The following is a 14,635-nucleotide window of genomic DNA, read 5'->3' as shown; positions in this document are numbered from 1 at the left end:
AAACAGAACCGAAGGTTTCATTGGACTCCTGAAGCACAAGAGGCCTTCCAGGCCCTGAAGAATCTATTTGTCTCAGCCTCGGTCCTGAAACACCCCGATCCTGCTCTACCATATACCCTTGAAGTCGACGCTTCAGAAATAGCAGTGGGAGCAGTACTTTCCCAGAGGCAGGGACCCAAGTCCTTACTCCATCCGGTCGCCTTCTTCTCTCGCAAGCTATCAGAGGCCGAAAGAAATTATGACGTCGGAGACCGTGAGTTATTAGCCATTAAGTCTGCACTTGAAGAGTGGCGTTACTTGCTGGAAGGGGCTACCCACCCAATCTTGGTCTATACGGACCACAAAAATTTGGAGTACCTGAAGACAGCCAAGAGACTAAAGCCTCGTCAGGCCAGGTGGGCCCTCTTCTTCTCAAGATTTGTATTCCATATTACCTACCGTCCCGGATCCAAAAATACTAAGCCGGACGCTTTATCTCGCATGTTCAGCCAGCCGGAGAACTTGCCACCTACTGATACCATCCTCTCTGCTGGGAACTTCCTTCTTCTCCAGGGAGATGTGATGTCTCAGCTTAAGCAGGCGTCCGTAGGCGCTATTCCTCCATCCGGTACCCCGTTATCCTCCAGTGACGGCCTTCTATGGTATGAGAACAGGATTTTCGTCCCCCAGACAGCTCGGACTCTGGTTCTGGCCTCCTGTCATGACCATCCCTTGGCTGGCCACTTTGGGATATTCAAGACCCTGGAATTACTCAGGCGTACCTTCTGGTGGCCACGGATGAAGGACGACTGCAAGAATTACGTACAAGCGTGCACCATTTGCATCCGAAGTAAGGGCGACAAGTCAAAAGCCTGGGGTCTATTAAGACCACTACCCGTTCCCGATAGACCATGGAGGATGATCCCCATGGACTTCATCGTTGAACTCCCCCCTTCCGAAGACCACTCCACGATCTTCGTCGTAGTCGACCGACTCACCAAGATGGCGCACTTCTTGCCCATGAAGGGCACCCCTTCTGCCGCGGAGACAGCTAACATTTTTATGAAAGAAATTGTGAGGCTTCATGGCATTCCTGCCAACATCACATCCGACCGGGGGGTGCAGTTCACCTCAAGGTTTTGGAGGGCGCTCTGCGAAACATTGAAGATTGACCTTTGCCTATCCTCAGCCTACCACCCGCAGACCAACGGCCAGACCGAAAGGACGAATCAGACACTGGAGCAATACCTTCGCTGTTTTTCGTCCTTCGCTCAAGACGACTGGGCCTCTCTTTTACCAATGGCGGAGTTTGCGTACAATAACACTATCCACTCAGCCACCAAGCAATCCCCCTTCTATGCGAACTTTGGGTTCCACCCGTTGTTCCTGTCTGGCGATCTTCCTGAGTGCTCGGTGCCAGCGGTTCAAAAGAACCTGAACTTCTTTGAGGAAAACAACAAGCTTCTACAGGAAACCCTGGCCAGATCACAGGAGCACAGTAAAGAAATCTTCGACCGAAAGAGGAGAGGGGAGCTGGATCTTAAGGTTGGGGATCGGGTCTGGCTGTCTACCCTGAATCTTAAACTCTCCTGCCCTTCTAAGAAGTTGGGCCCGAAATTCATAGGTCCTTTCCCGGTCAAGAGGAAACTAAACGATGTAGCGTTTGAACTCAAACTTCCTGAATCCTTCCGAATCCATCCAGTTTTCCATGTGTCACTCCTCAAACCCACAGTCATGGATCCCTTTACTGACAGAATCTCCAGCCCTCCGGAACCCGTGTTGGTCAATGGGGAGATTGAGTTCGAAGTGGAGGCCATTCTGGACTGTAGAAAGAGACAAAACCAGGTTCAATTCTTGGTCAAGTGGAAGGGGTACGGACCTGAGGAGAACTCCTGGGAGCCAGAAACCAACATCCACGCCAAGAGACTCATCCGTGCCTTCAAGTCCTATCCGAACAAGTGGGCTCGGTTGGGCATCCGGAGGCTGCCCCTTGGGGGGGGGGGGCAATGTCACGATCGCTCGGGCACCCCGGTCGTATACAAGAGACTTACCTGTAGAAACCCGTCGTGGAGAGCCCGTCGTTTTCCTTTGACGCGCGCTAAAGCCAACGAACGCACTCGCGTCAATACGAACGAGCGCGCACGTGGGTCACGAACGGGAGCACGTTTCCTTGCGAGGGCGCGCTGACCCGTCGTACGTCCGTTTGGCGCCCTAAGGCCTTCTTTAGTCACTGGCTCCCTTCCACCCGTGCTGTCCAGTCTACAGCGTGTCCGTGATCTTGCTACCTGAATCTGTACCAGTTACCTTGGTTCCTGATATCCGGCTTGTTCCTTGACTCCGATCCTTTGCTGCCTGCCTACGACCTCTGCCTGTCTGACCACGTCTCTGCCTCATCCCTTGTACCTTGCTGACCGATTCCTGCTGACCCGGCCTGTACCCAATACTGCTGTTTCTGCTTACCCACTGGGTTCCTGGTGCCTCCTGACGACCATCTGCCCAGCAGTCCTTCCACTGGTGCCTGCCTGCTACAGATTAGTCCTACCAGCTCTACCTACCCGCTGTCGGTGCCCAGCTGTTCATCTGGACCAGTCTCCATCTGCCAGGCACTTGTGCCCCCTGAACTTTTGAATACCTGTCCCCATCTCCAGGGGTTCATTAGCCAGGGGGATACGAGGGGCCGATCCCTGCATTCCAGGCTCAACTACTAGGTACGTGACAGAGGGTGAATTTGGTGTGGATAGCGATTAGGCAAAGCATGCATATGACCCCACCCAAAGAGTCGTCCCTATCAGCGGGTGACTCTTAACCTCAGTAGGGAGGTGTTTCCAGCACCATACAGAGCCCTGTAAGGGACTCTTTGTCTGCGTCTGTTCCAGGCATGTCCACAGCTTCAGTTTCTGGTGGCGGCCCCAGTCTATAATTCTACCCAGCTGAACTGCCTGGTAGTATTTCTTCACGTCGGGGATCGTGAGCCCTCCACTAATTTTTGGCAGAGAGCAAAGGGAACTGGGTATTCTCGGCTTTCTGTTAGCCCTTACAAATTTGTAGAACTGACCATGTACCTGTTTGAAAAATGTCGTAGGGATACGGATCGGAAGTGCCTGCAGCAGGTATAGGAATTTAGGTACCGTATATACTCGAGTATAGGCCGACCCGAGTATAAGCCGAGGCCCCCAATTTACCCCCAAAAAACTGGAAAACTTATTGACTCGTGTATAAGCCGAGGGTGAGACATGGCTGTCCATCCCTGTGTGTCCGTCCATCCCTGTGTGTGTGTCCGTCCATCCATCCCTGTGTGTGTGTCCATCCATCCATCCATCCCTGTGTGTGTATCCATCCATCCATCCATCCCTGTGTGTGTATCCATCCATCCATCCATCCCTGTGTGTGTGTGTGTGTGTGTGTATCCATCCATCCATCCATCCATCCCTGTGTGTGTGTGTGTGTGTGTGTATCCATCCATCCATCCATCCGTGTGTGTGTGTGTGTGTGTGTGTGTGTGTGTGTGTGTGTGTGTGTGTGTGTGTGTGTGTGTGTCCGTGCAGCCTTGTGTGTGTGTCCAGCCTACCTGTGTCCCAAGCCTCCGTCCCGAGCCGCCGTCGTCCCGAGCCTCCTCCGTCCCGTGCCGTGCCTCCTCCGTCCCGTGCCGTGCCTCCCCCGTGCCGTGCCTCCTCCGTCCCGTGTCTCCTCCGTCCCGTGCCGTGCCGTGCCTCCTCCGTCCCGTGCCGATGGATCGCCGCTCTTCTCGGCGGCCATTCTACAATTCAAAATTCCGCCTCCGCCTGTGATAGGCGGAACACTCAATTTCCCAGCAGCCTGTGTTCCGCCTATCACAGACATCCTCTCATACTCGTCCGTAGTATGAGAATGAGCGGATGTCCGTGATAGGCGGAACACTGACTGCTGGGAAATTCAGTGTTCCGCCTATCACAGGCGGAGGCGGAGAAGGAGGCGCGGCTTTTGAAAATTAATGTCCGCCGTCTGTCTGCTCGATACGCTGATCGAGCAGTCAGACAGCGGCGACTCGAGTATAAGCCGAGGGGGCACTTTCAGCCTCAAAAAAGAGGCTGAAAATCTCGGCTTATACTCGAGTATATACGGTAATATGCACATTTTGATAAGATTGCATCTGCCAAACCAGGAGTGAAGGCCCCCCTGCCATCTATCCAATAGGGAATGGGTTTTAGAAAGTAGAGGGGGAAAATTTAGATGAAAGGTGTGACTGAGGTTAGCTGGTACGTAAGTGCCTAAGTATTTTAAGGCAGTCTCTGTCCATTTGACGTTCAAATTGGAGCGTAATGTCTGCATGGTCGAATTGGGTATGCCTACTCCCATGGCCTCTGATTTGTTATAATTTATTTTGAGGTTGGATATATTCCCATAGATATCGAATTCCCGGAGCAAGTTCGGGAGGGAGATCAAGGGGTTTGTAAGGGAAAAGAGTAGATCGTCTGCGTAAGTGGAAACCTTTTACTGTGTGTCACCTACTGAAAGTCCTCTGATGTCTGTGTTGTTTCTAATTTTACACAGAAATGGCTCTAGTGATAAGGCAAATAGGAGAGGAGACAAGAGGCAGCCCTGTCGCGTCCCATTACGAATCTGGAGGGGGTCTGATAGAATGCCATTGACTTTGACTTGAGCGGAGGGAATGGAGTAAATTTGGGAGATCCATCTCAACATGGTTTCCCCCAGTCCTATATGCCTAAGAACTGCGGTCATATAGCTCCAGTCAACTCGATCAAAGGCTTTCTCTGCATCAGTATTTATAAATATTGAAGGCATGTGAGTCTTATTGGCTATGTGTATCAGGTTCAAAACTTTGATTGTGCTGTCCCTAGCTTCTCTAGTGGGGATGAAGCCTACTTGGTCTAGGTGAATCAAAGATTGTAAGTGACGGGCTAGACGAGTCGCTAGAATCTTAGTGAATAACTTAAGGTCCATATTAAGAAGTGAGATCGGCCGGTAACTGCTGCACACTGTGGGGTCTTTACCCTCTTTCGGTATAACTGTGATATGTGCTCGCAGCGTATCATTAAAGAAGGCCGCCGTATCTCCTAACTTATTATGAGAGCTAAGGGATGGGAGAAGTGATTTATAATACTGTAGGGTAAGGCCGTCTGGCCCAGGGGCCTTGCCAGGCTTGGCAGAGGCTAGTACAAGGTCCAGTTCGTCAGTCGTTATTGGGGTGTCTAACTCAGCTATGCTTTCGGGTGTCAGTGAGGGAATGTGGGCCGAGAACAAGTAGTTCTCAGTCAGGGATTGCTTGCTGGAGGAGGTTGGAATATTATATAGTTTAGAGTAGTATTCTTTAAAAGTATTGGCAATGTGCCGTGGTAGATTGACCATCGAGCCATTTGCAGTCTTAATTTGAGGTACGTATGTTTGCATTCTGATCTCCCGAATTTCCCTAGGCAGGATACGTCCGCATTTATTACCTGACTCGTAAGATACAAGCTTACATTTCTGTAATGCTGCTTTCGCTCTGTAATTGAGGATCTCATTGATTTGGTTATGTATTGAGGCCAGCTCAGCTTCCAGCAGGGGGTCTGGCATAGTTTTGTGTCATGTTTCAGTAGAGTGCAGAGCAGCCAAGAGTCTTTCCAGCTGCTCTCCCCTCTCTCTTTGAATGTGTGCGCCGTGTTTTATAAAGATTCCCCTCACTACTGCCTTATGTGCCTCCCATACTGCCCCCAGAGCAGACTCTTGCGTGGTGTTGGTCTGGAAGTAGCACTTCAATTCCAGATTCACCTCCTCCCTGACCACTGGATTCTGCAGAAGGCTCTTGTTTATTCACCAGAAACGCATCATGGAGGAGGGATTATCTGAGAGTTTGTAGGTCATGGTGATAGGGGCGTGATCAGACCACTTCCTAAGGCCTATCTTAGAGTCTTGTACGGCGTGTAACTGACCATGTGGAACCAGAAAGTAGTCTATTCTCGTATACAGTTTATGAGGTGGGGAGTAAAAGGTATAATCCCTCTCTCAGGAATGTTGGAGGCGGCACACATCTATCAGTTGCTCTTTGTGGAGGTCTCCAATTATCCGTTTACGAGCCCCCGTCGGTATGGAAGACTTACCCGAGGACGCATCTACTCTCGGCACCAGGGGAGTATTAAAGTCTCCCCCCAGAATGAGCTGGCCTTCCTTAAACTTAGTCAGTTGCAATAGCGTGCGCCGTATAAAAGTGTCTTGGCTAGCGTTCGGGGCGTAGATAGTCACTAATGTCAGATGCACATCGCCTACAGAGCCTTTAACAAACGTGAATCGTCCTTCTGCATCTACTTTAGTGGTACGATGAGACCACCTCAGTCTGCTAGATATGAGGATGGAGGTGCCTCTGAATTTAATTTTGTTGGTAGAATGATAAGCGAATGGGAAGAACCTGTTCTTAAGGACAGGCAGTCTGTCCTCTTTAAAATGAGTTTCCTGAATAAAGGCTATATCAACCCTATCTTTCAGCAGCATTCGCCTTTTCTCCGGCGTGTTAAGACCTTTTGCGTTAATTGAGAAAATTTTGAGTGCGTCCATTCCCAACTGGGGTTGTGGGGAAAGATAAGGTTGGATCCAACAGAGGAGATTATATAACAAGGAAAAACCCCTCGGGGTAGAAGGAGTAAAAGGGGGTTGAGTAGGGTGGGGGAGGGGTAGGTCGGCAAGACTAGCACACCAGGGGTAGGTACTCCCCTAGATTTAGGGAACTTTGTCAGTAGACTTTTCTGTGTAGTACCTCTGTACCATCGGTGCAAGGAAAGAAGTTAGTCCTCGACCAGTGAGAAACTGGACAGGTAGGGTAAACAAGGGGGATTAAATTACTAAAGGCAAGCTTCTAACTTGCTTGGCACAGCTTGACCTACGTGGCCAAGGTATGTGCCGGCCTATGTGGGGGAGTGACTGTACAAGGCCAATTCACAGAAGAGCTCCCGACTCATTCCGTCCGGGCCAGCCTGCGGGATCTGACATGTCCGGGATGCACAACCAAAGCTCCGGTGTTCCCGCTACGCCCACCCTTCAGTCAATCACATGGGGAACTAAAGGGGGAGGGGAGGAAGACCGGGCCACTATGGCCCACCAAACCCCCCAGCCCCCCCAAACATGCATTTAAAGTGGTTCTGAAGGCAGAAGGTTTTTTAGCTTAATGCATTCTATACATTAAGCTAAAAAACTTTCTATATGCAGCAGGCCCCCTCAGCCCTCTTAATACTTACCTGAGCCCCATCTCGATCCAGTGATGTTGCACGAGAGCCTCGGCTGTCCGGGACTCTCCTTCCTCAGTCCCCCCAAAGTCATTGAGCCAATGAGGAGAGAGAGACGAGGCCTAGCAGTGGCTCTGTGTCTGAATGGACATACAGAGCAGCAGCTCAGCTCGGGTGCCTCCATAGCAAGCTTCTTGCAGTGGGGGGCACTCAGCGGGAAGGAGGGGCCAGGAGCGCAAAATAGAGACCCAAGAAGAGGAGGATCTGCACTGCTCTGTGCAAAACCACTGCACAGAGCAGTTAAGTATAACATGTTTGTTGTTTTTAAACAAAAAAAAAGCAAGACTTTAATATCATCTTAAGTGTATTTCCACTTTTGCACCCAAATTGGGATAACACCTACTTTATATTTGTTGCATATGTTCTATTTCACATAGTATAACTCAAATTCTCTTTAAGACAAGGAAACTCAGCTTCTCCAAGATATTAGCATACCCATTCCTACCCCCTCTAACTTACTACTGGTATGAAGAAAAAAAACGATCCAAATGCCCATTTTACCTAACTAAAACCGCTGTAACATGATGAGCCTTCTCTCTTTTTTTTTTTACTTTATGGGGTCTTACTTCAGTTGTCCAAATCACTGCCTGCATAGTGAGTGGATCTACTCTTAAGAAGATAACGAGTAGGGAAAATATCTGGTCCTCAGAATAGGGAATTAGCTTGGATCATAGAGGAAACTGTGACTTTTATCTATTACACTGCAGGATGGCTTAGGAAGAGGTGCTTGAAATCAAGACTGAGGGGTAAAGTAACTGAACATGTTACTAACTGAGCAGTGTTTTTACCCCCCCCTCTCCCAGGGTCCCTTGTGACAGTGGGCTAGGGATCTTCTGCCTGCATCTGCTGTCACAATTTAAAAAAAGAAAAGTGGCAGTGTGAGGCTCCACTCACCCGAATGTGCCATTCATTTACAGAGTTCTGTGAATGCTGGAACTAAAACTACCATCAACCACTGCGGCTGATGGCTTGTAATTCTCAATGAATTACCAGGGTGCTGATGTGCGCTCTAGGTAGTTCGTTGCTGCTTCCTGCCATTCAGTAAACCTGGGTTCACATATATGCAGTGTGGGACACGGCATGTGATTTGGATAGGAATTGTACCGCATTCCTGTTCAAATTGCATGCGATGTCTGTGTGGTGCGATTTGATCCATTCATTTGTATGCAGCGCATCTGCACAAAAAAGACGTAGAACCTTTTTTTTTACTACATGAAACTGATTGCATGGGTGTTCACACATATGCAGCCCGATTTTGTGAACCGCACTACATTTTGCAAACCATTTTGGGGTGTCGTTAACTTAACATTGGCACATACTGTAGTTTGCATGAACGCTGTGCGATTTCAATGTGGTGCAAGAAATGCACAGGATTCAACAAGCGCAACCCCCACCCTCATCCGGGCGGCCCACAGTGCATCACTGACACCACACCCCCAGGGGGTGCAGCTCCCGTGGGCCCACTATGGATGGGCCGTCACTGATCTGAATTCTGATTCGTTGTTAAGGTTACTGTACTTAGGAACTAATACTTAGGAATAAGAACTTTTTACTAAAGTACTGAAGTGCTGTACAAAATAGTCTTTGTATGCAGACAGATACATTTTTCTGTAATAATGTTTACACATTTTTATACATTCAGGTAATTCCTCAGACTCGGTTGTGGACACGCACATCCAGTAGAGAGGAGATGTCTCTAGAACTTCAACCTGCTTACAATAATAGCAGAAGCAGCTCAGCGAAGTAAGTGTTTTGTCAGTATCCTTTCATGTCATGAACCATTTGGACTACATTTGCATTGCTGAGTTTTAAAAAAGGAGTGCAGGTGTGCATGTAGCCTAATGTATAACAAATTTTCTGTGCCCCAGATCACTTTTTCCTGCCCTAGATGTTTCTGCTTTAAGCACTTCAGGCCCGGAAGGATTTACTCCCTTGATCAGGCCATTTTTTGCGATACGGCACTGCGTCGATTTAACTGACAATTGCATGGTCACGCGATGTTGTACACAAGCAAAATTGATGTACTTTTTTTCCCCACAAATAGAGCTTTCTTTTGGTGGTATTTGATTACCTCCTGCGGTTTTTTTTGTTTTGTTTTTTTGCGCAATAAACAAAAAAAGACCGACAATTTTGAAAAAATCTAAAATAATATTTTTTACTTTTTGCTATAATAAATATCAGTTTAGGCTAATATGTATTCTTCTACATATTTTTGGTTGGAAAAATTGCAATAAGCATATATTGATTGGTTTGCGCAAAAGTTAAAGTGTCTACAAAATAGGGGATATATTTATGGAATTTTTATTATTCATTTTTTTTTTTACTAGTAATGACGGTGATCAGCAATGTTTGGTGGGACTGCGACAATACGGCGGACAGATCGGACACTTTTGACACTTTTTTGGGACCATTGACATTTAAACAGCGATCAGATCTTAAATTAGCCACTGATCACTGTATAAATGAAACTTGCAAGGAAGGGGTTAACACTAGGGGGCGATCAAGGGGTTAAGTGTTCCCTAGAGAGGTGTTTCTAACTGTGGGGGGAATATACTGACGGAGTAGAGAGAGATCACTGTTCCTGATCACTGGGAAAAGACAATCTCTCTCAACTCCCCTATCAAAACAAGGATCTATTTACTTTGAAAGATCCCCATTCTGGCTCTCTGTGGAGCGATCGCGGGAGGCACACAGACAGCGTGGCCGCCAGCCACGCGCAATGGCTTTGGCACTGGTGGCGAGCACGCATGCTGTTGCTCTTAAGGCAGCCGATGTACAGCTATCGCGTTTTGCGCATTCCTGCCAACCTGCAGTATGATGGTGGTAGCTGGTCAGCAAGCAGTTAAAGTGGTTCCACTTTTGTGGGAAAAAAATATTGCATATACAATTGCTACACAAGCAGCATGTTAATTGAATGTTATTAAAAATTACCTTTCCTTTTCAATCTGTGGCACTGTAATTTTTTTGTAAAATGCAATATGGCTACTTGGAAGCGTTCTGTACACCATTGGTAAATTACATCAGAAATGTAACTTTCTGCATGTGTTATTGGCTTACTGATTTTCCCAGAAGTCTGGACTAGGATAAAAGTCAGATTTTAGGTATTCTCTGCAACATAAATTTTTAGTGAGAGACTCCAAAAGGGTTATTCGCTTCCAATGGGATAAAGACCCTTTTTTTCATTAGAACACTACAATTTCCGGGTATCGGTATAATATGGATATAAAAAAAAAAATATTACAACGCAGTTATATTGACCTGAATGATAGAATAGACAAATACAAAAAAATGCAAAAAGATGGGTTGGCATGAAAGCATGAGTAAAACACATCTAGATAAAAATGTATGGATACCTCGAAAGTACAGAACACGGACAACGCACATATGATTTGACAAGAAATGTTTTTAAAGTATGGGATTTAATTTATAGGCAAGAAAAATGAGAATATAATTCACCACTAATTGCGCTTTCAGGAACATTTTTTTTTTACCAGGTAAAGGGACACTTTTTGGAAGCTGGATAGGGAACGCACAATTAAAAGACGTAGTAGATAAAGGGAAAATAAGAACGTTCCAGGAGTTAAAACATAAAAGTGATTTATTAAAGATCAATGAATGGAGGTATTTACAGCTAAAGCAGTTTGTGACAACATTGCCACAGTTAATTAGAACAGAGGAGAACCTAAAATGGCTAGGACAAAAAAAAAACAACCTGCAAGACAAGGGCAAAATAGCTAGTATGCATACTAGCTCGTTATGAATTAATTACCTGAGATCAAAGCCCTTCAGTCGTCCTCATACACTGCTTCGCCGGCCGACATCACTCCCGGGGTTACTTCCGGGTAATCGCGGCTCCAGCGCTGTGATTGGCCGGGGCCTCAATGACGCCACTCCTGGGAGCCATCCGGTAATGGCACGCTCACTGAAGCAACGGCACGTGCGTGCCATTGTTTCAGTTTGCTTCAGTGCGCAGGTGCCGATGACGTCGGCACATCCAAATACAGGGGATATCCTCTAAATCATTCAGCTTTAGGAGATATCCAGGATAGCTAGATAAGCCTTATTATAGGCTTACCTGTAGCGAAAAGTGTGTTGTAAGGGTTTACAACCACTTTAAACCCAATAGAATGTAATGTACAGACAACACCGAACCATGGAATATCTCGGATCTATAAAATACTTATGGATCTTGAGGGACTGGAAAAACCTCCATTTATTGGAAAATGGGAAGGGGGGTTGGGTTCACGATTAGATGAGCAACAGATGGTTAAAGTGATGGGAGCGGTGTAACCATGGAGTCTATGCTAATTCTTACCACGCTAGTTCCTATGTGATCTGCAGACCGTTTTTTACCTTGGGAACTGTTTTATCCTTGTCTGTTTGGACTTATGCTACCTCAATAAACCATCACAGTTTTATACTATGTTGGCGTTCTTCTCCTTTCTTTTACCGTACTTGGGAGTGAGAAGCTAAGAGCAGCCACCTATGTTGACCTATGTCTATGACCTATGTCATCATCCTGTTTATATCCAAAGGACAGATCATATGTATTACACTCATACATGCTTTACTAGGCTCCTATATCATGGAGTCTAGTCATCTAGTAAGGGCACAGCCTTTCTTTTTTCACGGTGGAAGGTGCACTTTTGGTGTTCAATCGTTTATCATCACTGAGACATGAATATTTAAGAACTTTATTTATGTTGGATTTCCTCACAGATTTGAACATTAATATTTTAGATGTTCTCATGGACTTATCACTGTTTTTTTAATTTGCATTTTGGTTTTATCACTTGCTATTTTAGCCTGCAATTTTGGGTTATATAGTTTTTACGCACAAATATTCCGTTATTGCCAGCTGCTGTTTTGATAATTTAGTATTTCACCTGCGCAATTTCTATCCACATTAAAAAAAAAATTCTTTTAATCATACAGGCCTCCCACTCCAAGACTTACTTCAGTCACCCGCACTAAGGATTCAGAGAGCACATCAGCTCTTGGTCAGCCAGAAAGAAAAGGTTCACGTCAAGCTGTAAATCTTCTGACGTTTCCACTTGAGAGCTCTCCAATTGCTGCTTATGCACGTGTCAAGCAAGTAAAGGGTAGAAATCGAACCCCTAGCTCAGATCGCAAGTAGCAGGCATACTGACACATAAGGAGAACGTGAAAAGTCTTTTGCCCCATACACAGAATCTGACTTTGAGACAACAAAACTGTGGATTTTTGATCGAAGGATTTCGGCTCCAACTTGTCTTGCATACACACGGTCACACAAATGTTGGCCAACAATTACGATCATGGGAACGTGATCACATACAAGACGTACGATGAGCCAAGAAAAAGGAAGTTCAATAGCCAGTGCGACTCCTTCTGCTTTATTCCGAGCATGCGTGAACTTTTGTGCCTCTGACTTGTGTACACACGATTGGAAATTCCGACAAAGTTTTGTTGGCGGAAAATTTGAGAACCTGCTAGCAAACATTTGTTGGCGGAAAGTCCGACAGCTAATGTTCGATGGAACATATACATGGTCGGACTTTCCAAAAACAGGCTCACATCCAACATTTCCCATTGGAAAAAATCTGACCGTGTGTATGCGCCATTTCTGTCTGGGCCTGCTCCCATATTGGGATTTATTTACTAAATTAGCAAAGGCTGAAAAATGAGCAGTGACTGTTTATTTAGCAATAAAAAAGGTTGGTAACTAAAAAGAACTTGTATTCACTTTGATACTCAATCATGTGCAAGTGAAAAAAAAAGGATTTTATCTAGCACATGATTCATTGATTGACTGATTTATTCATTGAAGTAAGTATATAACTTTTCCTTAGTTGTTAAAGCAGAGCTCCTGCCCCCCTCCAAAAATTAAAAGTCAGCAGCTACAAATACTGTACCTGCTGACTTTTAATATTAGGACACTTACGTGTCCTGGAATACAGCGATGTCGATACCCCAGCCGATTTTCTGATTGGCTCTTCTGTGCTGCCACCGCCATTCGTAGTAAAGGAAACTGGCAGTATACTGTGTGTGTGTATATGTATATATATAATAATATGTGTGTGTGTATATATATATATATATATATTCTCTGCTTGCTAGTTCTACCAACCGATTGTTGTGTTTTACTGTTCCTCTCCTATAATACATATTCATTTATTATCTTGAAGCAGCGAACATGATAGAGAGAGCATTTTCCATGGGCAATTAGAAGAAAGTTCCCAACACATCTGATGAATATAGCCAATCTGGTGCCATGGAATCTTTTGTTGCAGTAATTTTTGCCACATAAATTTATAAATAATAAAGTAGCATCGAATTGACTTTTATCAATGTGTCTCGTTTATTCCTGCAACTGTGATGTTAAATTCTGACTTTTGGATTTGAATGCAGTGTGTAATTTGTAGAGAGTATTGAGCACATACTGTGAACCCCCCGAGGCAGACATGTACTAATTAACAATGAAGGGAAAACAGCTAGTATAAAGTTTGTTTGCATCCAGTGAAAAGCTAATTTAATCATAGTCCTACCTAGGGCTGAAACAATTAATCAATAAAAATCGATAATAATCCATAATGAAAATCGTTGTCAACGATTTTCATTATCGATTAGTTAGTCTGCTAAGGGCACGCACCATCTTCCCTGCCTTTCAGTCCTGCGTCCGTCCAAGTGTTACAATCCCCAGTGTAAAAGGCCGGTGCCGCTGTATACCTCTCATAGCGGCTCTCATGTGACCAGGCACATCTGCCTCTCCTCCTCTCTCTGACGTCAGCGCGGTATTCTCAGACCCGCTCCAGCGCCAAGCTGCAATAAAGGTAGCAGCTAGCTTTTAAAATATAGTGAACTTTGCAAAGCATTCATCTTGGTATTTATGGGAGGGCAAGTGCCCCATCACTGGTGTTCCGGGGGGGGGGGGGGGGGAGTGTCCCATCATTGGTGTTCCGGGGAGGGGGGGGGGGGGGAATAGTGCCCCATCATTGGTGATCCTGGGGGGGGGGGGGGGATAGTGCCTCATCATTGGTGTTCCTGGGGGGGATAGTGCCCCATCATTGATGTTCCTGGGGGGTAGTGCCCCATCACTGGTGTTCCGGGGGGGGGGGGGGGGGAGTGTCCCATCATTGGTGTTCCGGGGGGGGGGGGGGGAATAGTGCTCCATCATTGGTGTTCCTGGGGGGGGGGGAATAGTGCCACATCATTGGTGTTCCAGGGGGGGATAGTGCTCCATCATTGGTGTTCCTGGGGGGGGAATAGTGCCACATCATTGGTGTTCCAGGGGGGGATAGTGCTCCATCATTGGTGTTCCTGGGGGGGTAATAGTGCCCCATCATTGGTGTTCCTGGGGGGGAATAGTACCCCATCATTGGTGTTCCGCGGGGAGAGTGTCCAATCATTGGTGTTCCTGGGGG

The 14,635-nt window shown here is 46.4% G+C and overlaps 1 protein-coding gene across 2 annotated transcripts in view; it reads left to right on the top strand.

The window, feature by feature from the left end:
• The window catches only part of CCDC157 (coiled-coil domain containing 157), a 62,108-nt gene extending 48,550 nt beyond the window's left edge, over nucleotides 1–13,558 (top strand). For both annotated transcript variants that reach the window (XM_077461205.1, XM_077461204.1), the window contains exons 10-11: nucleotides 8,875–8,975; nucleotides 12,168–13,558. In XM_077461205.1, coding sequence (XP_077317331.1) covers nucleotides 8,875–8,975; nucleotides 12,168–12,369 — 303 coding nt within the window. In that variant the 3' untranslated portion in view covers nucleotides 12,370–13,558. The remainder of the gene's footprint in view (nucleotides 1–8,874; nucleotides 8,976–12,167) is intronic.
• The last annotated feature ends 1,077 nt before the right edge of the window (nucleotides 13,559–14,635 follow it).

Source organism: Lithobates pipiens, unplaced genomic scaffold (assembly GCF_037356315.1).
Source record: "Lithobates pipiens isolate NorthernLeopardFrog02 unplaced genomic scaffold, aLitPip1_a1.2 Scaffold_3, whole genome shotgun sequence".
In the NCBI taxonomy this organism is placed as follows: Eukaryota; Metazoa; Chordata; class Amphibia; order Anura; family Ranidae; genus Lithobates; species Lithobates pipiens.
The sequence above is the reverse complement of the archived record's forward strand: the minus strand, read 5'-3'. Positions and strand labels throughout refer to the sequence as shown.